A 24,282-nucleotide genomic window follows, 5' to 3' on the forward strand; every position below is an offset into this window, starting at 1 on the left:
TGGGGAGGATCCATTTCCAAGCTGATTCACATGTTGTTGGCAGGATTCCATTCCTCACAGGTTGTTGGACTAAGGCCCCACTTTCATCCTGGGTATTTGTTGGAGGCCTCCCTCAGTTATTTGCCACATGGGTCTCCGCACAGGGCCACTCATAACATGGCAGCTTGCTTTCGAGGAAATGAGCGAGGGAGAGAGAGAGAGGGCCATCAAGGGAGAAGTCATGGTCTTTTTGTGACCTTATCTCGGAAGTGAGATCCCATCACTTTGCCGTATTCTACTCATTAGAAGCAAGTCATTAGGTCCAGCCCACACTCAAGCAGAGGGGGTGACACAGGGACATGAACACTAGGAGAAAGGGCTCATCGGGTGCCATCTTGGAAGCTGTCTCCCACACAACTGACTGTCAGTCCTAATAACCCATCTGGGGTCGCTTAAGAGTGCGGTCTCCAACTTGAGCACATTTTACTGGTTGTCTTTCATCATTAATATTAATTCGTTTGGAATGAAGTCTTCCTAAAACTTCTATTACCCACTCTTCTGTTTTCTTAAAGAGATTATGCAGAGTATACTTCTGTAATTTTCAAGTCTCAGCTCAGCATCTAAGTCTGTGAAAGTGTCACTCCTGGACTTTCAACCTAAAGGAATCACTCCTTCCGAGCTCCTGTAGCACTTATTTTCTATATTGTTTATTTGGCATATAATCATTAATTGCTTTGTGACGGTTCTATTGTGATCTTGGGTTACTCCTTGAATCTTGTGTTGTTTAATTTCTGCATGTCAACATCTTGTCTCTCCATGAGAAGTATAAACAATCTGAATGGAGCAACTGTCTAATACTTGAGGTAGAAGCAATGCAGTGGAGGTTCTCTTTAAATATGTCGTGACTTTTTTCCTTTGATGTGGGTGATTTCTGACTCCTGACCGTGATTTTTGATGGCTGCCAAAGGGCGTATTACTGATGGCCCCTATGCTGAGTGGCCCCAGGATACTCTGATTAGCTTTGGTTTATTTGTTTATTTTGGTAGGTGGTTTTGTTCTAGTTTTCAGTCTGTTTTTCTTTGGTGTCAATGCAATAGCCATGGTTTCCTACCTTTTCTTAATTGAAGCCCAGGACTGGGAAATGAGAATCTTAAAATGCTGCTACGTTTGAGTCACAGTTTTCTGAATGAATGCTTAAGATCCCCTTCCATGATGTCCTGGGTTTGTGACATCATCGTTGGGGCTGAGAGGGGAAAGAAAAAGGAACAAGCCTTTACTGGACATGGACTTCATGCCAGCCTTATTCACTTACCTCTAGTCTCATGGCCGTGTCTTGGAGAATGAAGATGGATGCAAGTGTGAGCTGTGGACAAATAGTGTGCTGTATTTTTAAATTCTGAATGATGGTTGTGTTAAACCAGGAATAGGAAGCCAGGTCTGGGGAAAGGAGAGTGAAAATGAGTACCGTGTAGGGAACGTGGGGTTAACTCCTGCAGCAGTGCTTATATTCTGAGTTCTCAGGCCTGGCTCAGACAGCTGCTCCCAGTGGCTCCCCGTCACGGTGTCACTTCCTTGGGCACCTTGAGAAGCTTGGCACTCTTGATGGGAATCGTAGTCCCTTAGGAGATGTTACAGGCTGACTTTGTCTCCCCCCACATTCATATATTGAAGCCTTAACCCCCGGTACCTCAGAGTGTGACCTTATTTGGAAATAGGAGTGTTGTAGACATAATTAGTTAAAATAAGATCATGCTGGAGCAGGATGAGCCCTTAATGCAATATAACCAGTACCGTTACAAAAAGAATGCCATGTGAAGAGACAGACCCACACGTAGGGCAAATGCTGGGAGAGAGGCCTGGGGCAGATCTCTGCCCAGTGCCTGCAGAGGGAGCACGGCCCTGCTGACACCTTAACTTCTGGCCTCCACAGCTATGGGACCAACTTCTATTGTTCTAGACTGTCCAGATTAAGGTACTTTGTTACCGCAGCCCTAGGAAACTAATCCAGGAGGTCTTTCTGACCTGGTTTCAAGGCCCTGGACCTCGTGTCCTGTCCTTGGTCTTGAATCAGTCCCCTTGTGCTCTGACCCCATGCTCTGCATTGGTGTGCCGTCACCTTCAGGACCCCCCATTCTCTCAGGCATGGGGGGGTCACGTCTTCTGTGGCGCTTCCAGCATGGTGGCTGCTTCCCCGTGGAAAAAGGAGGCCATCCAGAGTGAGGAAGGGGATGTCTCTGCCCACACGCAGGCGGCTGCACTGGGGCAAATCTGAAACGTCTGAGGTGCCCTGTCTCAAGCCTGGGACAAGCCCATTCAGTGTGGGCTGTTTTCTTCTTGGGCTTCCCTGGCTCCCCAAGAAGTGTACACATCTTCCAAGGCTGTGCACAGTTCGGGGCCTCTGAGCGCTAATGAGAGCTGTGGCTTCCAACTCTCTCTTGATATGTTTGCTGTCACTTTCTTTCCCAGTGATGGTTGGGAAGGGAAAAGTCATGCAGTCTGTCGATCTTGTCTTTCCCCGTGAAACTGGGAAAGTTCTATTACATTCCTCGCGGAGACTGACAGCTGTGCCATCTCTTCGTCACGGTGGTGGCTCCTTTCTGTATCGTGAAATGGGCCAGCAGGACTTGGCTGCAACCCTCAGCAGCTGTGGAAGAGGGCTTACGGGATGCTTGTGAGAGCAGGAGGAAGAGAGAGAGGCTCTCCCCACAACAGAGGGACCAAAAGCATCATCCTTCACCTAGTCCAGAGTTTCTCAGCCTCGGCACTAATGATGTTTTGGGACAGATAAGGCTTCGTTGTGGAGGCGGTCCTGTATATCGTAGGATGTTCAGCTGCATCCTGGCCTCTACCCCCCAGGGGCCAGCAGTACCTCCCAGTCATGACAACCAGAGCTGTCCTCAGACTTTGCCACATGCCCTCCAGGTGTGTGTGTGTGGGCAAAGTCACCCCTGGTTGAGAACCACTGATCACATCCCTTCAAACAATTGTGGGGATCACTGCGAGGGCCGGCAGTGTTCTCTTAGGAGTGGGTGCAGACCCCTCGAATTAGGAAGGGGTGATTATGGGTACATGCTAGGCAGGTGTGGAGAGTTAGAGGAACTCTCCAGGCATCAAGAGGTCAGACTTGCAGGGAGTTTTAAAGACATCGAGGGAAAAGTAGCTTCAGTGGATGCGCGGTGTTGCGGATCTGAACATTGGAATTAACTGGGCTCTGATCATCACTTTACCCAGGGGTTTCTGTGCTGCTCATGGGTAGGAGAACTTTCATCTCGGTTGGCCCAGCACTATTCTAGTTAAAGCCTGTTTTACTGGTATAACCAGTAGTATTGCCCCTTGACTCTGGGAGATGCCCCAGTTTAGACAACAGATTATATGGTGGTCCTACCCATGGGCCAGACGTGGCCCACTGCTGTTTGTGGACAATACCGATATGAGTTTGGATGCCTTTGGGTAGAGCGTGTACTCTGATTCCCTCAGTCCTCACCACTCCCTATTATCTTGCCTGCATTTTCTGTATTTTAGCATTTCTAAGATGTACATTTTTTCCCCCACATTTTGGCATCCCTGAATCCATCTCAAAATTGATGGCGTCTTAAAATTGTCATTGGCCAGGAGGCAGCTGTGATATTATTGTTGTTGTCAGTACACACTTCAACTTGGTTATAGTTTGTTCTTATTATTTTCACTTCAGTTGACTTATATGTATTTTTGATATCTCATGTACTGTTTAAAAATTCACTGTGATTTGACATTGAAAGACAAAATTACTGTGTATATGGAGAGGGCATAAACTTGATATTATAAAGCAAATATTTGTCATTGGAGTAAGGACCTTGATTCATAGTTTCTTGCAAAGCAATGAGCGGGATATAAAAAAGGAAGAGAGTTCCTGAGACATTTTAAGGTAGGAAGCATTGGGTCATCTTTAACTTGCAGTGGTTTTTCTCTCTTACCAAGACATAGAATAATGGTGTGTCTGTAATGGACAAGCCTTGGATTCCTTGAAATCTAGGGTTTCAATACCTGATTGGTCCCTGAAGGTGTTTGAGTTGGGGGACGCCCCCCTTTCTCACACGTTTGTATGCATAGAAATGATGTGGGGAATTAACTGTACATATCCAGACCCCACCCACAAAGAACCTGATTTGTAGGTCGGGGTGGACCTTGGCATCTGTATGTTTAATAAGTGTCTCTTGAGATGCTGATGCGTGTGGTCCACAAACTGCCTTTCTAGACACCCTGGTAAAGTCACCCCTCTTTCTTTATTCCACTCTGGAGGAATCTGAGGTCCAGAGAAGGGAAGGAAGGGCCCTGCTCACGCACAGCGTGTTGAGTGAGCTGGACTGGAGTCCAGTCTGCTGACCGCTGGTGCAGTGCTCCTCCCTTGATGCCTCAGTGAACGCTCTTTAACTGAGCTGGGGGAGGACTGCTGAGCTGTGTGGCCAGCTCAAGGGAGCTTTGCCTTTTGGGGTCTGACCCGGAGTGAAGCAGCTGGGGCTCACTTGCCTGGCCTCTCAGCGCTCCGTACTGTGTGTGTGTGTGTGTGTGTGTGTGTGTGTGTGTGTGTGTGTGTGTGTGTGTGTGTGTGTGTACATATATATATATGTACATATATACATACTTGGTACCTGGGTGTGTACCTTTGTTTTTGTTTGTTTTCCCTGCATATATTATAGAAAACATGTTATGTTAAAGAAGGTAAGAGTATTTTCGTGGAAAGGAAGTGGGGCACATAGGAGAATAGATAGCGCGAGGAGCAGGAAGCAGAAGAGAAAGTTTCCAGGTGAGTGCGGCAGGGAGAGAAGACAGGACTGGGGCCGGGGTGATCACCCCTTACGTTTCCCCAGTGCTTTTTCTCGTCTACCAAGAGCTCTCCTCAGTTTTCCTTTGCACGTCCAGGTTTGAAGTGGGGGACAAGAGGGTTGCCTAATGCTAGTACTGTCGATCCCCCCTCCCCAGTGCAGTCCCTTTAAGGGGAAAGGCATTTGGGAGGCCAGTCAGAGTCCTCTACAACCACCGGACAGGAACTCCTTCCAGGCCCCCTATACTGAGCTGGCCGCTCAGGTGGCCCTGGGGTGGTGCCTGGACATGTCCTGTCAGGAGTGTGTCCTCCAGGGTCCCCTGGGAGTTCCCCTCCAGCCCTTCCCCAGGTGGGGGCACCCTCCCAGATGGCGCTGAAGGAGAGGGCTGCCCTAGTGTGCAGGCCTCCTCATAATAGCTGCCCTCCAAGGACACCCTTCCTGCTGTTGAGAAAACCTCCACCTGAGAAAACAGAATACAGCCTGTGGTGGGTGTGTGCACGGAACATACTTATTTAGAAATTCAGAGCCTGTGCAAAGGTAACCTCGATTTTCCCCTGACTTCTTCTGAGTGTCTTATGCCTTTCACACTTCTTCTTAATTTTGTCTTTAGAAGTGGTATTTTCCAAGCTACCTGTAAAGAAACAGCTGAATGAGCCTGTATTGTAAACATTTCTGGGGCTCTCTTAGCCCTGTCTTCCGGAAAGGAGACAGGATCAGGATTTAGACGTGTACCCAGGGCAGGTATGTAGGTTTTCCCTTCCCTCCTACTTAGCTGCCACTAGGAGAGATGCAAAGAGATAGAACCCATTGGGCCTGCAGTTCCGTAAGCTTTATTTGATTGTCAAGGAGACAAGAGTAAGACACCTAGGATGATAGGAGAACAGACCAAGTCTGTGGCCCACTGGTGGAAGGAGTGTGCAGTGCAGAAGCCCTTTGGGAGTTGAGTCCAGGCATGGACAGCGGGCCTTGGCTCAGCCTGAGAAGTCTCCTCCCAGGAGGAGGTGCTTAGCTCCACCTTGAACTGTGGGCGAGAGGTACAACAGCAGAGAATAGTTGGAGGCATTTCAAGTGACAATAAAATGACCAGACAGGTTACCCAGTCTTCCCGCAGGTCTTGGCAGGTCCTTAGAAGGTGATAGGAATAAAATCTGGAGGTCTGACTTGAAAGTCGGGTCAAGACAGATCAAAAAGTTAGCTTTGTCAGAGGCTTTGGGCCCGTTCTTACCTATAGACAACCCCTGGTGATCCCAAGTCATGAATCCACCCAGAGGCCTGCCCCGACCTGAGTTCCCTTGCTTTGAAGTGGGCTGTCCTCTGCACCATGAGGAAATAATTTGCTGCCTGCTTCAATGAACCATCAGGAGAGCCAGCAGACCTAATGACATGTGAGAATATTAACCTCCTACCACGAAGAGCTGTGAATCTTGAGCGGCAGTCTATAATTCAACCTGGACTCCTGAGCCAGACCTCTCCGGCTTTCTGTCTCACTCACTTTCTCACTTACATCCAGAGAGCGAAGGAGAGACCTGCTCATAAAACTTTATATTCTCCAATAGTGCAAGCCTTGCTGAGCTGTTTAGTAATGAGTGACTTTCCTTTTGTAGTTGTGGAAAAAAGGATACCCTCAGAGGCAGGAAGGAGGGGGAGATTTTTTTTTCTTTCTTTTTTTTTTTTAAAGTTTTATTTTACTTCAGTTTTTTCTTCCAGTTTTATTGATATAGTAGACATCCAGCACTGTATAAATTTAGGGTGTACAGTGTAATGATTTGACTTACCTACATCATGAAGTGATTATCACAGTAAGTTGAGTGAACATGTATCATCTCATATAGATACAAAATTAAAGAAATAGAAAAAAACTGCTTTTCCTTGTGATGAGAACTCTTAGGATTTACTCTCAACGACTTTCATCTATAACATACAGCAGCGTTAATTATCTTTATCATGTTGTACATGACATCTCTAGTACTTATTTATCTTATAACTGGAAGTTTGTACCTTTTCACCACCTTCACCAATTCTTTCTCCCCCACCCTCTGGTAACCACAAATCTTTTTCTGTGAGTTTGCTTGCTTGCTTGTTTGTTTTTGAAGTATAATTGACCTACAACACTGTGTTAGTTCCTGGTATACAACATAGTGATTCAATACTTCTGTACGTTACAAAATGATCACCATGATAAGTCTAGTTACCGTCTGTCACCATACGAAGGGGAGACTTACTTTCACATTGCATTGTTTTTTACATCTTTATTGGAGTATAATTGCTTTACAATGGTGTGTTAGTTTCTGCTGTATAACAAAGTGAATCAGTTATACATATACATATGTTCCCGTATCTCTTCCCTCTTGCGTCTCCCTCCCTCCCACCCTCCCTATCCCACCCCTCCAGGTGGTCACAAAGCACCGAGCTGATCTCCCTGTGCTATGCGGCTGTTTCCCACTAGCACATTGCATTTTGCATAGGATTCTTCTAACATGGGGAAAATGCATGGTATCATGGAGGTGACTGTTAGAATGCTTGGATAACCAAGCTTCCTTGTAATTCTGTACTTCGTCTTAAAAATCAAAGAAAAATGGAGGTTAGGACACTAATCTTGGGACACTTGAGTCTTAGAAGGGATCTTAGAGGTCTTTTAAGGTCACCTGGAGGCAGTAGGAGCACTTAAACCTCATTGTGTTGTGGCCAAGTGTTTTTGCCCTTGTTTCACGAGATCTTGGGCCCCTTGAGGACATGATAATATCTTAACCAGGTGTGTACTCCCAGGCCTGTCAGAATGTTTGATCTTTCAAGGCCTCAAATAATGTTAGTCAAAAGATGGAGCAAATCATCTGCTCCAATCCCACATTTTGCATATGGAAAAAAACAAAGTCCACAAAGTAATATACTCATGGGCATAGCTAGAGGGTACTTGGGCTGAAGTCTGCCATCCTGGTTATATGACTGCTGCTCTTGGCGGCAGAACACCATTGTGGGGTTTTCACAAGCATTGTGTTATTCTGATGGAGGTGATCTGGGAAACTCAGTGAAGCCAAGCACAAACATAGGACCAGAAGACTAAAATCAGAAGATAAATATGGAAGTGAGAAATTAGCTGGGGGTGGGACATGTTCAAGGATGTAGAGTCATGGCTGCCTGGCAGAGACACCTAGCATAGTAGGAGTCCTTGGACCAGGAGAGTATTCCTCACTTTGCTAGAAAAGCCAAGCCCGCAAGGCTCCAATGCAGGTGAGAGCAGACCTGTTTCATTCACCCTAGGTAGGGGATGCTCAGTTAATATTTGCCGATGGAGGAATGAATGAATGATCCATTCTGTGCCTATCAGGGTACTGTTCTATTCAGCCAGGCCATTTAATTTCCATATCTCAGTGTCTCTCCACAGTACTGGACACAGCCTTTTGATGACATATAGATGTAAGGAAATCACATTTTTTCCCTCTGCTGACTTGATGAGCACAGTGAATGCAAAAGCCGATGGTTGGCGTCCACTCTGGATGTTTGCAATTCTCAGCCTTTCTGGTCTCTCCAAATTGCTCTCCCCTTTCTTCTGCCATTTTGTTGTTGTTCTTCTGTTTAAAATTAATTTTATTAAAACAAGTCAAATGAAAACCACTCCTGTCCAGGGCATCTCAAGGTCCATTCATTATGGCTTCTTATCTTGGCAGGCGATCGACATGGAAAGGCAGCTCAGCCATTATGCACATACAAAGCCCATCACTTCCCTACCAATGGCCAATCCATCAAACATTTATCTTTTGCCCTCTGAGCGCTGTGTCACTTTGCCTGTCACTCTCTAGTCTAGGATGCCTTGAAAGATGAAAAAACGCAGGGGTGGAGGGGTGGTATTTTTTTCTCCCCCAACTTTTCCCTCCCCAGATAGTCCTTGTTAATCAGATTTCATACTTGAGACTTGAAACTCTCCCTGCACCCGTGCCCTTCAAACCCCTTTTCTGGCCGTAGGAAGGTTGGAGATGGCCTGCCACATTCATGCGGAACTTTTTTAATGAATGGTGGCATAATTAAGGACATAATAAAACTTTGGTTGAGCTTGGGGGTTTTTCTCCTGCAACCTACTTTAGAGCAGAGAATGTTACAAAGGGAAGAGATGTCTGAAATAATTGAATCCAGCCTCCCCAGTTTACAGAAAATTATGGGGCAAGGATATGACTGCAGCGTGGCAGGAAAGTAGTCACCAAGGCAAGACGAGGATCAGGGTCCCTGGTCATTCTTCAGACAGAGGTTCTCCCAAGCCGCTCTGTTGCCAGATGATTCTGAATAAGTGTTAGTATCTCTTGGAAAGCCTTGGCTACTTGCTTCCTTTTCTTTGGTAACTAATTACCTCTATAGAAAATACACACATTATTGTTTGCAAAACAGTCGTTCACGTATCAGCAATCCTTATATTTATCTAGGTTTGTTTACACATACTTTATCCCGTGTCTTCCCCATTCCAGTATATGCAAACTGTACAGGTCAGGGATTTTCGTGCCCCTGTGATGGATTCGAAAATTAAACCTGAGGGGTGTTATATTTCCAGAGTCTTACAGCACATCTAGGAAAACAGAGCTCCTGTCCCCTAATATAGCGGTCTTACTTTGTGTGTCTTCTTACTATGTTTTGTTTGGCTTCACTGAGTTGACAGGATCAGGACACCACGGGCCTTGGAAAACCACCACCAGCACATTCTGCCCCCAAGGGCAGCAGTCAGATAACCAAAGAGGCAGACAAGGAAGAAAGAACCTTCGTTTAGTCCCGGGAGAGTCCCTTGTTCATCGCTGTACATCTACAGGCATTGTCTCTCTCCTCCTTGTCCCTAGCACTGTCACTTCTGTTAAGTGTTGGTTCTCAGGGCCCAGAATGTGCCATTATATGAAATGGAGCCCAAACCTGACACAGTTGTTCTTTGAAAGGTTTTGCAAATCACAGAGCAAGGGCTGCTTTGGAAGAAGGAAAATGGCTCCAGTAGCAAGCGACTGGTTTTGGAGGTTACCATATCTCCCAGGGCTTTCTTTCCTGAAGGAGATATAAAGCTATCCTGTAGTCTGGGACAGAAAACATGTTTTCACCTTTTTCAGCCAACTGGGACCTCACAGAATCAGCACTTGGCACGTTTTTGCTGGTTTTCTTGGCCCGATTCCATTCCAGAGGGCCCTGCCCATGGGGAGCTGGTCTTTGGGCAAGTATTTGATGAGGGCCCCTCTGGGTCTCTAGGGCCTGGAGGCCCAGCCATGTAAATGTCTCCTTTTCTGGTTGGTTTGCAATGAGTAGACACCATCTGTTGAATTAGAAATTCCCTTTGCGGAGGGTGGTGAAAGCCGCATGTGGAAGAGACACTGTTATCTTTCAAGCACACAGTTCATGAGGTTGAAGAGCTGTGTTCTTGGCCCAACATATGTTTGCCCAATGGCCATGGGAGCCTCCCCTACCGGGCGCTGGATTCCATCCCATGGCGACGTGCACACATACCGCGGCTGCAGCACACCATGTCCGCGCCCTTACATCTCCCCAGTAAAGAAAACCTCCATTTATAGAACCCGCCAAACAAACTCACTCTTTAGACTCTTAAAAACAAACAAGAACCCGAGGCCACAGGCTCCATGCGTGCATGTGTGGTTTTGTAAAATCTCAAGCCGTGAATCAAAATAATTTTAGAGACGTAGTCAAAGCCCAGAACCAAGCCCTGTCACCAGGGTGGGAGAAATGTAGGAAAGATGGGCTATGAGGAGAGGAAGACAGCCAGATGGGCAGAGTGATGGGAACAAGACGTGGGGGCATCTGACATGTTCATAGGGGGAGGGTACCTGGTTCCTCACCTCTGTCCTTAGGGACTCACTTGCTGTAATAACTTCAGGACAAACATAGGAGGATGGGCCTAAAAGGTGACCACTAAAGCCCTCATTACTTTTCTCTCAACATCTAGAGCCCATCTTGCCCATACTGCTTAATATATGCTGTCCTATATGATTTCTCCTCCTTTCAAGTTTAACTTCTTTCTCTCTTCCCATACATGATAAACCCACTGGGAGCAGGTGCCGTGAACTGTGCATCTTTCGTATCCCCAGATGGAGGTGCTCATTGAGAACCTGACATACTGGAAGTGGATGTCACAGACAGGCTTTCTGGTTCTCAGTAAGCTTTTTGGAATGTCCATTACTGGAGTGCCAGAATCAAATTCTCTCTTCTCATGTTCTCTCACCACCACCTTTGGCATAAAGTGCAAGTAGAGGCTCAAAAGATGAGAATTCAACTGGACTGAGACTTGTCTGCTCAAGCCCTTGTCCTCTTTGAAGTTCTCCCTGAGCCAGCCCTCCCCACCCAGAGTAGTGCTTATCATGCCAGTCTAACCCACTACCCTGCATTCAATGGCACCCGCTTTCTTGTCTGTATCTGCTACTTAACAGTAGGGGACTATGCCTCAGCCATCTCCGCAGCCCCAGAGTTTAGCAGAATGCTAGGCACCGAGTTGGTGCGCACTACATTTTTGTAAATGAATGAATAAGCCATAGAGGTGCATGCCAAGGGGACCGTTAGCTGGTAAATTTCAACCCAGCCCTACCTAATGAATACTTAACCTCGTGAGAACCACATTAGAAAAACTATAAGAACTCATTCTTCAGGGGATTGTTCTAGGAGGGCTAGGACGGGAGTAGAGATCGAAAGGGAAAAGAATATGAAGACCATCTAGGTTGATCATTACAACTGAGGACCTATAATGAATGAATTACAAAGAGATATACTGTGTGTGTTTTGGTAAGGAATGTGGCAGTGGTGAATTTCCACTTCCAGACCTCCACTAGAAATTATTTAGAGGTAGTTTATCACGGTTTAGTTGAGGGAGCACCGCTCTGTATGTCCAAAAGTTCTAGACACGTCTTGGTTACTAGGTATGGTTTCAGTCAAGCCACTTTACCTCTCTGAGCATTGGTCACCTTCTGTGAAGTGGAGAATGGAACACCCTAAAATCCCCCTAGGACTCCAAGTCTGCGTGTCTAGGAAGAAGACTGTGATGCATGCAGACAATGCTGTGGCTCTGACATCTGGTTTATTGGCTGTAAGAGGCTGTAAGTGTGTTGACATGTGCCTCTTTAATTATGGGGATGTGCCCCTAGTTAGGGAAGCATTAAAGAGACCTTGCGCAATTCCAGCTAGAAGATCAGAATAAGGTACAGAGTTGAGTGTGAGGGGGAATGACAGAGCTAGAGCTCTCTGCTGCCCTCTTTCCACCAGGCTGGGTCAGAAGGGACCCTTCTGGCAGGGAAGAAGTGGCTCTTGGCAGTCCTTGTGAACTGTGGTTATAGCAGAAGGAGCTCCAGTCAGAGAAGCACAGAATCTGGATAGAATCTTAGTGGTCACTGAATCTCGTCTTTTTTTTTTTTTTTTTTTTTTTGTTTGCGGTACGCGGGCCTCTCACTGTTGTGGCCTCTCCCGTTGTGGAGCACAGGCTCCGGACGCGCAGGCTCAGCGGCCATGGCTCACGGACCCAGCCGCTCTGCGGCATGTGGGATCTTCCCGGACTGGGGCACGAACCCGCGTCCCCTGCATCGGCAGGTGGACTCTCAGCCACTGCGCCACCAGGGAAGCCCGAATCTCATCTTCTGTATGCAGAAATTCCCTGTGAACATCCTTTATGATTCCCAGTCTCTGATCATATTCATATAATGACTCATAAGGTAGCTCAGTCCTTTGGCAAAAACAGCTCTCTATTTTTAGAAGTTTGTAAAAAATTGATTCAAGACCTCTCCTCCCAGATTACATCATTTTCTCAAATCACAATATTTGTTTTTGATTCTGCCTTCTGGCAGGCCATAGACTCACTACTTTGAAACAACTAAGCCTCCTCTCTTCCTGGTTAGGTAATCTTGACGGTCTCAGTCACCGTTCCTCACACCCTTCCAAACCAGCTGGTGGTTCTGGTCATGCAGTGTTTCTGAATGCTGATGCTCCTTGGAGTCTGGCACCGAGAATTGAAACAAAGCTCCCAGTAGAGTTACTGAGGGGCCAGTAGGGTGGATTAGGATCAGATTAGCTTCTGTGGTGGCAGCCCCACTCTGGAGATTCATGCTAACTAAGCCCCCTTTATACACACTCCTCTTTAGCTAAGCCTCCTCCATCTTCTGTTTGGGAAATTGTTTTGTTTTATTTAAAAGCAATATTTACTGGAGTTTCTCCTGATTATAAGATACTTACTCATGATAGAAAATCTAATAACTAGTGAAAACTGTAAAAGAGAAGGAAAAAATCCTATAAACTCATTACTTAAGGGTTAGTGATGTATATCTGGGATCTGTCTATCTATCCATCCATCCATCCATGCATCTACAGCTAGATATGTGGATATGTATGTATGCATCAATGTGTGTTTGTGTGTACAGAATTGTCATTAAAGTCCCAATGTACAAGATTGTGTATTAACAGCAGTTTGTAAACTAGAAACAACTAACAAAGACTCTTGGGACTTCCCTGGTAGCGCAGTGGTTAAGAATCCGCCTCCAGTGCAGGGGACATGGGTTTGATCCCTGGTCCAAGGAGATCCCACATGCCGTGGAGCAACTAAGCCTTTGCGCCACAACTACTGAAGCCTGCACACCTAGAGTGCGTGCTCCTCGACAAGAGAAGCCACCACAATGAGAAGCCTGTGCACCACAACGAAGAGTAGCCCCTGCTCGCCACAGCTAGAGAAAGCCCGTGCACAGCAACAAAGACCCAACACAGCCAAAAATAAACAAATAAAATAAATTTATTTAAAAAAAAGACTAATGACTCTTAACCATCAAGATGGAAGACATAGTACAGATGAAAATTTGTGTAGAGAGTGGAGGCGAGCACATGGATGCCTTTTAATTTCCATGAGTGAGATCTTTGTGTATTACATGTATTATAACTTAATTTAGGTGCTTAATAGATAATGTGACAGTTTTACTGGATCCATAGATATCTGCCTTTAATATCATTTTAAATTGCTGCATGGGGGCTTCGGTGGTGGTGCAGTGGTTAAGAATCTGCCTGCCAATGCAGGGGACACGGGTTCGAGCCTTGGTCCAGGAAAATCCCACATGCCGCGGAGCACCTAAGCCCGTGCGCCACGACTACTGAGGCTGCGCTCTAGAGACCGCAAGCTACAACTGCCCACGTACCAAAACCACTGAAGCCCCTGCACCTAGAGCCCATGCCCCACAAGAAGAGAAGCCACCTCAATGAGAAACCCACGCACCACAATGAAGAGTAGCCCCTGCTCGCTGCAACTAGAGAAAGCCCACACGCAGCAACGAAAACCCAACGCAGCCAAAAATAAATAAATAAATAAATAAAGAAAAAGTTGCTGCATGGTGTTTCATCATACAGATATTTTGAGCTTTATTTAATAGTTCCTCTATCATTGGGCATTTAGGCTTGTTTACAGTGTTGTTATAAATAATGCTGTAGTGAACATATTTAAACCATATAGACTTCTTTGATATTTGCTGAATAAATTCTTGGAATTACTGGAGGAGTAGGTGATAATTCTTAAGGCTTTAGTATAAATTGACATCCAGAAAGGTTATAACAGTTTCACTCTGCCATTAGTGTTACCTTGACCTTTTGACAAGACTATGTTAAGAGTTAAGAAAGCAGTGCATTTGCTAGTAAGGTGAAAATATCTCGTCTACTTGGAATATTTTGGATTCCCAGTGAAGCTGAAATTTCACCCCACATTTTCATTATTGACCATTTGCATTCCTTGTGTATTTTCTCTCCATGTCTTTTGATCATTTTTATCCTAGGGCTTTCAGCTTTTCCTTAATGATTTTCAAACACTCTTTTCATATTAAGGATGTTAAACCTTACGCTGTCAGAGAGATTGTAAACATTTTCCCCAATTTTCATTTGCCCTTTAATGTTTTAATTAAATGGGTATTTTGGGGTAGTCTTTATATTAGACGTTGAAAAATGTCATCTTGTTGGGCTGAAACAATGGCTTGATTCTAGCAGGATCATTTTGGTTCCTACTGCATCCTTTTAAATATCTTTCTAGGTGCTGGCCTCCATAAATGTGATAAACCTGTCCTTAACCAAGTCATTGGCAAAACATCAGGACCAAAGTCCCCAGAACCTTCCCCCAGAGCAAGCTGAGCCATTAATTAGTGTTCTTCAGGTATATTTTCAAACCGGTTGTGACTCTAGCTAAAGTGGTCATTTTCTAGTCCACTTTTTGTTTTTCTGCCACAAGGATATCATTAGAATTAGTAGTATTCTTTTCAAAGACATTGTGAAATGGGGATACAGTATACATCCTTATTCCTAGTCAGCCATCCACATTAATAGCTGGCCTCACAGAACTTGTCCTTAATGCACAGAAACTGCCTGTTTGAGAAGCTATGCTATATTAAATTGCATTGAATTAGTAAAACATATAACAATATATAGATAGTCTATAAAATATTTATAAGCCTTGACAGTGAAGTTAGAAAGCAGATATAGAGACCATGGGGTGCTTCCTTTTTACAGTTGGGTCATAATTTAGTTCTGAGCTTCCTGGCAGCAAAACTGAAAAGGGTTACATGATCACATATGTGATTTATATTGTCCTATAATATAGGACAAGAAAATAATGGCTCTTCAGAGCTGCAGTCTGACTAGAATTCCATGTAGGTAAGTTTATGAACTTATCAATCTAAAGTTTATAGAATTTTACCTTCCTTTTCAAATAACTGGAAATGCAGGCACTCATTTCTGGGCTCCTAGCTCCTTGCTCATTCTCCATAATTCTTGAGGGATCATATTTAACAGTTTCTTTTTTTGTTGTACTGTTACTAAGTATGGTGCATGATGGCTTTGGACTTGATCCCACATAGAGTTAACAAACACCTAACTACCTTAGATTTTTGGCTGGTCTTGGGTTCAGATCTCTTATACCATTTTTGAATTTTATTCTCAGAAGATCAGGGATCATCCATCCTGACAGGGGGCTCCATAGGGCTTTGAAAGTGACTTTGACAAATTCCATGTGATATACTGTCACATGGCGTCACTATACACTGTCTTACATAGCCTAGAGCCTTTTCCACATTCCCCTAATTTTTAAAGACACATTCATCCTCTATTGATATACTTACCATATAGACAGTTGATTTATATTATTATTTGTACATATACCCCTGGTTATGTGACCTGAATGACAGAAAAATATGTAGAAAATACATAGTGCCAACTGTACATATAACACTATGTACAGTGACACTATAGTATATACTATCTATAGTAACATACTATATATTATGTACTATCTATAGTTATATATATTCATTTAAATAGGATATAAAAATGTTTTATGGCAGAAAGAAAGGATTCTGCTCATGGGTTAGATGAACAGCCTTTCTAAAAATGTCTGTGCCACTGGGCCATTTTCTGGGACGGGAGCAGTCATACCACAATTTTCCTATTCTCATAGTTCTTCCTTTGTTCCTCGCGTGTAGCTCTGTGCTGTCTGTCCTGTCCTTGTAGCTTTGGTCATGGCCTCTGTTGTAAGTCTGTGCGTAGACATTCACCAAGAACCTGCTGTGTGCCAGACATTGTACTTGGCATGGTGGGGAGGAGTAAAGTGTACAAGTTGCTATTTCTGCTCTCAAGTGCGATGTTTAAATTATTTAACAGTTGCACTGACCAGTCAGAAAGATCTTGGCTGAAGCAGGGTCCTTGAAGGCCCTGTGTGATGAGGGTGAGAGGGACATTAACCACTTAGTTGCTGAACTGTGGAAAGGTCTGGGAGCTCTGGGGAGTGGCCAGGGTAACGGTGGGGCACCCAGGGTATTGAGAGCTGCAATTTTTTACCAATCGGTAAGGAATTACTGAAATAGTTTAGTAACCAATACTGGTATACAGGCGCAGACTTGCCGAATGTCACTTCTGCCTATTCTCAGTCACTTGGCCTTGGGGTAAAGGGAGGGAGGCACTCTGGCCTCTGAAAGAATGCAGATGGAGAGATTGCCCTGCTAGCCCTTGGCTGGTCACCCTGAGGCCTGCTCTTTGTCCTGCCCTTGCCATGCTATCGGCAGCATTTTTCTCCGCAACTCACAGGCTCCTGGCTGATCAGTAGTCAGTTGGCTAAAAGGCATTGAGCCCTTACTGTGCTTTTGACAACTTTCTAGATATTTTGGAGGTTGCACTGAGATCCCTTTTTGTTGGGAGCTGGGCAGACAGGAGTCATGCAGAAAGACCGTTACAGAGTAGGCAGTGCCTGGCCTGAGCAGGTCTGCAGAAGTAGCCAGTGTGGTAGACATCAGATATATGGGTTAGGTCCTTTAGGATTTCCACGGCCTCTCCGTTGTCTCAGTTAAAAATATGTATATGGATATTTAGGTAGATATCACAGAGGGAGCAGATAAAGACCTTAGTAGAAATCTTCTTTTCTTAATTTGTTCTGGATTTGAGGCAACTCTGGTTCCACAAAGGGATACTTCTCTTTCTCAGTGTCTGTGGTTAACTGTCTCCCCGTTCCCTGCCCATCTCGTGTCAGGCAGAATTATCATCCCTGAACAGGCTGGGAGCTGAGGGCAGAGAGGTCTAGTTCTGACCATGGCCTGTACCCCAGGAAAGAGATGGGCAGTTCTTGAACCGGGAATTCTGGATGTGTCTTCTGATGGTTTTCCTGGCTGGTTTTTTGCTGAAAAGGGGGGAGCTACATTTGAATACCTCTTCTGCCCAAACCTCCCAGCCCTGCTCTGGTCCGGGCCCTTCTCCTTCCCTGTTCTGATGACTTTTGGGGAAAGGATGGAGGCCACTGAGTGTGCGCCCACCCAGGAGCAGAAGGGATTGGGGTTCTAGGAGGCCTTGCTGCCCTGCCTGAGGTCCTTCCCTCTGTGAGGCTCACAACACTGGCCTGACTTGCAGAGGGCGAGGGGCCTGTTTAGCGCCACTGTTTTTGTAAGCTAATGAAGGCAGAGTGGGAGCCACGGGCAATGATGCTGGGATATTAACTCTGACAGGAAGCTTGATCATAATTATCTTAACGAGGATAGGGTTAATTACAGTGGAAACCTAAAAGTTCTCTCTGTTTGAATCCGCTGGAGTTGAATGCATTGTGATGTTTTGTCATTTGATGTGCCTTTGGAAAAGGCACTAGGACTCTCCCAGCAGCTGCAGCGGCTCCTAGGGGAGCCCAGCCGGAGCCCTGCGAACAAGGTAACCAAGATGGTACCTGTGGGTGACATAATGGGCAGCTTTCCCGCTGGTGGAGCGGAGGCCGGCAGCCTGCAGTGCACTTTGGAGGTGCTGATTAGGTTTCCAGAGCAAACCACCTGGCACAGATCGGACCGCACACCGGGTCTCCCTGCCTGCCCTTGACATCTCCTTGCTGGGCCGGGAAGACCTCTCTCCAGCTGGCTGTGCCTTGCCCTCCCTGTCCAGACCCTGTCCGTGGCACTCAGGCCTGCCTGGCCTTCCCAGCCCACCCCTCAGGCGTTTGTAGCCACAGCCAACCAAGCTGGTGGGTGACCGTGGAATGACACTCACCTCCTCCACCAGGGCTCTTGGGTCTGGGGTGCATTTTGCTGTCCACACACAAGGTTATAGGGGAGAAATTCCAGTCCTGCCATCTTTTTCTTGTAGCTACCATAGCTGTCCCTTGAACAGCATAGATCTGTGTGGACCCTTACAGCCTTTTTTGCCTTGTCATTTAATAGCACACATCTCTTTGCAGGCATCTTGTATATAGGGGTATGAGCTCAAAGATTGACCCACATAATTTCTTTCCCCGTCTCCTTCCAGGAAAGCAGCAACAACAACAATAGCAATAACACAAAAATAAACTTATTTTAAAAGTAAAAACGAAAAGCACCTTCCAAGCATCTGTTTATTGCCTTCCACATGCCAGCCAAGCTCCAGAAATCCTGTCCCCTCCAGTTTTATCCTTCATTACGCTCTCTGCCTCCTGTCCCTCCAATCCCTCAGCTCTGAATTTAGCTGATTAAATCACCAAGTGCACACCCCAGTGATGACATGAAGACAGGGATTTATTAATTAGCAACCCCCCACCGCCCGTAACCTGCCTTTTAACTGAGCAGCTAACAATATGACATGGCAAAAAGGATCTCGAACCAGACAGGTGACAGGGGGTTTGAGCCTGAGCTTCCCAAGTGCTCTCTGAAGTCTCCCTCCTGTTTTGAGCTCTGCCCCAGAGCCCACCCTGGAGGGAAAGGCATCTCTGGGGGCACTCCTTCTAGCCTTCCCGGCTTTGTCCTCACCATGTGGTGTCATTTTGTCTTATGCCTCCCCTGAAGCACTCTTGGAAGGAAGCTTTCTTCTGCTTGCCAGTTGCCAACCCTTTGCTGACTCTCATGATAAAAGTATTATATTTGGATAACATAACTCCGGGACAACGTGTATTTGGATGCCACCTTTGACCAGAGCCCAGCTGATGTTCATGCACAAAGGACTGATTAGCCATGCATTAGGTGCCCTGATGGGGAGGTGGCCACAACTCCCCTTGAGGTAAACGGGGGCTATAGTCCTGACACTTGGGGATCAGCACTCACTAACCCCCAAGGAGGAAGGGGCTTCAAGAAAGCTTGAAGTTTCTGTGCAGAAGCCACACTTACTACACGACTTTGCACATCTCCTCCTCTGCCCACCCCCTGCATCCTGAACCACCCCCCACACCCCTGACCAAAGGTCAGGGCTTCCAGAAAAATCAATGAGGAAGGAGAAGAAAGAAACCAGTATTTGCTAATAGGTTGTTAGTCCTCTCCCACGTATTCCCTGTAAGATCCTGTGAGCTGGGTCAGCACAGAAGAAGGGAACTCAAGGGGGTTGTTGAGATGCCCCAATTCAGGCTGCAAGTAAATGATGGCACAGAAGTAAAACCCCAGGCCTTCCTGACTGTACGTGTATAAATTTTGTTTTGCCTTCCTGAAACCTGAGGAAGGAGAGAGAGGAGGAGGAGGAAATGGAACTTGGTGACCCTGTTGACCCTTGACCCCAAGTGTATGCGGTATTGCCCCCCTGCTACGGTGCAAGTAGTGTCAGTTACGGGATTAGACGTGGTCTGGGTGCTGGGCCGTGGCTGGGACCACCTGGAGGTTTGGGGCAGGAGTGGGGCTGCTGGTGGAGCTCTGGGCACAGTGGAGTCTGGGGGTTGAATTGCTTCTTCACCAGGCATCTTTCACCTCCTCTTGATTTTGGAGTCCTATTGACACAGGTCCCACAAGGGAGAGATGGATGTGTTCAGAAAGGTCTGGTGCTCAAGTTCACACTCACACCACACATACAGGCACTGAACAGTCACATCACATGTACCGGCATTGCACACGCAAGCAGGAGCATCTGTGATGGAAGGGCCATCAGTAAATGCATAAATAGCTTAGACAACATCTCCCCGATTCGTTGCATTTTATAGAACAGCCAGGCAACCCTGTGTGAGTCCACCCTCTGGTCAACGTCGTAGCTCAGCTGTCAGCCTGTGCAAGCTCAGCACAGCTCTTGGGTCTGGCAGGTGAACGAGCTGGGAGCATGTGGCCGTGTGAGTCCCTCCACCGGGCAGCTTTCTGTAATTACCATCTGCGTGCACCGGGCAGGCACATGCGCACAGCTGCCCCTCGCTGCCTGCACCCCCAGCAGCCCTGTGCCCCTAACCTTAAGAGTTAACTTTCAGCTATGTCTATTAACAGGGCTGTTTTCCCCGGATACTTTTTTTTCTCTCTGAGCCGGGTACTTAATTCTTTCCGATGCCTGTTTCTTTACTGCCCCGACATCTCCATTTGCTGCATTCGGCACTTTTTTCCAAGAAATGAAGTGAGAAATCCACTTTCCATAAATTAAAACAGTAAACGTCAAGTCAGAAGCCTTGAGGCAGAAATTCCCGCAACCCCTTCCTTACCTCACCCACCCCCCCCACCCCCCCGCCACAAACAAAAACAAAAACAAAAACAAATCATGAAAGAGAAAGAAACAGCCATTCAGACTGGAGGGATTCCGTGCTTCCGCAGATATCTTGCCTTTTGAGGCGGCCAGAGGGACACTGGGCAGAAGCAAATTAAGTGATTAGTAAGGAAAAAAAGCAGAGGGGAGAAAAAGTCAAAGGCGGTGAATGCAGAGAAAGGAAACCTTCCTTGCTTTTTCCTAGGACTGTGTAGAGGAGAACCGCTAAGAAATGATACTTGAAGTTATATTTATTATTGTAAGAGGGGTATGATATTTCTGGGCAGGAATGATGGATGACAACTTAAATTTGTGTCCAGGGAATGAAGGTGAACTGTGACAGAGTTATTTATCTTGGGAATGGAGGTTAGGGTCAGCTGAGGCTGGGTGCCTGAAGGCACAAGACATTGACAAATTTATCCTGCAGGCCGTATCTGAAGCCCTTTGTTTTGGATCCTGGCTACTCACTAAGTGACCCTCATCCTTCATGTTGGCAATGCGTGAAGGATGCGGTGAGTGCCAGCGGCCCCTTCTCCCCCGCCGCCCCCGCCCCGGCTCCCGCTACTAATTCTTGTCATTCACTTTGCTGACAGGCACCAAGCCCAAACTATTCCCAATCCTGAAAGGGAAGGTTAAAATATTTATTTCGGCTCATAATGGCCTCCCTGATTTAGTGCAGGATCATTTTTCCTGTTGCCTTTGTCATTGCAGGTCACTGGAAGGACTGAGCGCGTTCGGGAGCCTGGAGGAACTCATCTTGGACAACAATCTGCTCGGGGATGACCTCGTGTTGCCAGGGTTACCCAGGCTCCACACCTTAACCCTCAACAAGAACCAAATATCCTTGGCTCTGCCGCCACCCACACTCTCCTCCCGGCCTCGCAGTGGTCCCCTCCCGCAGGCCACCCCCCCCCGCCCCCAACAAATAACTGCGAAATGTCAAATGAGTTTTATGTGTCAGCTAAATTAAAGCAGGTGAAATACAGTCCGTGGGCAGACAAAGCGTTGTGTCTCCTGGCACTCGGGACACTTCGGAGTAATTTATTACAGGTCATTCATAAATGAAATGCACCATTATATGTTCCTGTTGCTCCATTTTAGTGTAGGGATCTAAGTTATGGCTGTAAAGAAATCTTTTTAATAGATAAAAATAGAGAAAGAAAATAATGTTACTGCTGCCGAGAAGGCAAAGCCGGGTTCTGTTTGCTTAGGCTTGTGTGGGAGGGCGACCTCTGGTGGGAAGCAGGGGGTAGTTCCTCCAAGCAACCTTGGCCTTCAGGGAGGTTCCTGGAAGGCTTTGGCTCAGGCTTGGGGAATGCTTTTGGCCAAAGAGAAGGGGGAAGGGGCTCAGGTGGAGGATAAGTGGGAAGCCCTGGCCCAGCTCTGCCCTCTGGGGTGTTTATGGTACTAGGATGATGAGAAGGGCAGAGGAGAGCCATTCTATTGTGTGGTTTCTCCTTAAGTGGGTGAGGATCTAGCGCCCTGGGGTGAGACTCAAAGGGACTAGTTGCTCTGGATTCTGTAGTGAGGCTAAGAAAGGAATCAGAACCTTTATTCAGTGTAAGCCACACAGCTCCTCCAGGTTAGAGTTGTGGACCTCCATGCCTGCACAGTGCCAGCTCACTTAGGCGGGGAATTTTTTTGGCGGTACGCGGGCCTCTCACTGTTGTGGCCTCTCCCGTTGCGGAGCACAGGCTCCGGACGCGCAGGCTCAGAGGCCATGGCTCACGGGCCCAGCCGCTCCGTGGCATGTGGGATCTTCCCAGACCGGGGCACGAACCCGTGTCCCCTGCATCGGCAGGCGGACTCTCAACCACTGCGCCACCAGGGAAGCCCATCATCAGCTGTTCTTTGTTGAGCACTCCTGTGGATCAGACACTATGCTAGGTAACTTTAAGTGTATTATTTTTCATTCTTTCCAAACTCTTTGAGAAGGGTGTGGTTTGTCCATTTACCTAGATGAGGAAAGAGGTGAAATATAGGCCCACAGCCAGACATTTAACAAGATGCTAGGCCCCGGATTCAGTCTCACCTGTGGCCAGATCTAGAGTTCGTTCCATTTTACTGTGTTACTTCAGACTTGAAGTCCAGTCACCTTGTTTTATTGATGGAGCGTTTCAGACCTGGTGTGGTTTAATCACTTGTTCTTGTTCACATGGTAAGTTAGAAATAGAAATGGGATGGGGGCATTTTCCCATAGAGTATGAAATAAAGCCAAATAAATATGTTAAGATTAACATACATGTTTATGTCAGCTTTAAGACTGATTTGCACAATTATTTTTAGCCACTGTTTATATGGTAAGTCATAAGTTAATATTTTCCTTATTCGGTAGAATATGCTATTTGTGTCCATTAATAATAGGCACTTTCTTAGAAGAAGGAGAAGGCCTACAAGTAAATATCAGTCTTTATCATAATGAAATGTTGGTGGATTTTTTTTTTTTTCTTCTCCTATTCTTTGGTCAACCAAGTTTCCTAGTTGTTGTTTGAAAAATTATTACAGTCAGTGTGTCTTACGGGTTCCTTAGCTGTCTGGGATGATCAGCTGGATGATATTCTCAAATCAATTAAGAATAAAAGGATAATTAGACTAGAGTTTGGATGATACGGTTTCTCCTATGGACCCCAATGCTCATATCCTGTGTCCCACGTCACTGTAGAGTATTGGAGTTGTTGGACTTGGGTTCATGAGTCAGCTTAATCATGTTTAACTGTGTGGCCATGGTCAAGTAATGTTCTCAGAGCCTGTTTCACATTGTTGTGTGTGTGTGATGTTACAGCTTTCACCTGCCTATCAGAATAACTCATAAAAAGGAATATGTGGAAAACTATTTTGCATGTTGGAATCAAAGTACAGTGATGACATAAGCAAAGCAGGTTTCTGCATAGTTATAAAACCAGCTGCCTCTGCCCTGGGATATTGTCAAGAAGGCAATAGAAAAAATGGTACAGTGAGAAGGGCTTCCCTAACAGCCCACAGATGAAGTCACAAGGACTGTACAGCAAATGCTGTACAAATGCTAATCCCAAACTCAATTCCTCTTCTCACTCAGCACACTTCCTGGCCGCTTCTCTGTAGTATTAATTGGTACATACTGAGAAATGCAAGCTCCTTTTAGCACCAGCCTGAGCAAAACAATTAAAAGAAGGGCATACCAGCCGTGAGAGAATGTCATTTCATGCAATCCCAGTCTGCAGATGAATCAGTGGGTGATTTTTCATTTTTTTGATCAACCACTGATTTATGTAATAACCAATTATTGGAAAGTATTTGTTGGATACCAGTGTATCTGAAATACGTAGGTTATAGTATTGCTTTCTTCTATTACCACTGACAATTGAAGAGATACTAAGTATTGATGCCTGGCAGATTACCTGGTTAGTCTAATTAAGTTAGATTCTACTAATATTCATGCTTCATGTGAACTTACTAAGCATTACTGTCTCCCACTTTAGAGGATTCATTTTCATAACCTGGCATAGAATATACTGAAAATGCACAGGGATCCACTTTAGGATTAATTAGTTAACTTTTTCAGTTTATTTAAACTAAAAATAGCAACAAAAAAGCGGTTAACCATTTCTCCTACTCCCATCACCCCCTCCCT

General features: G+C 46.0%; 1 protein-coding gene across 2 annotated transcripts in view; it reads left to right on the forward strand.

Moving 5' to 3' along the window:
- Positions 1-24,282, forward strand: part of LRMDA (leucine rich melanocyte differentiation associated) — a 1,268,542-nt gene that overhangs the window by 729,163 nt on the left and 515,097 nt on the right. For both annotated transcript variants that reach the window (XM_060125451.1, XM_060125450.1), the window contains one exon: positions 21,384-21,515. In XM_060125451.1, coding sequence (XP_059981434.1) covers positions 21,384-21,515 — 132 coding nt within the window. The remainder of the gene's footprint in view (positions 1-21,383; positions 21,516-24,282) is intronic.

The sequence above is a fragment of the Lagenorhynchus albirostris genome, chromosome 16 (assembly GCF_949774975.1).
Source record: "Lagenorhynchus albirostris chromosome 16, mLagAlb1.1, whole genome shotgun sequence".
Lineage (NCBI taxonomy): Eukaryota > Metazoa > Chordata > Mammalia > Artiodactyla > Delphinidae > Lagenorhynchus > Lagenorhynchus albirostris.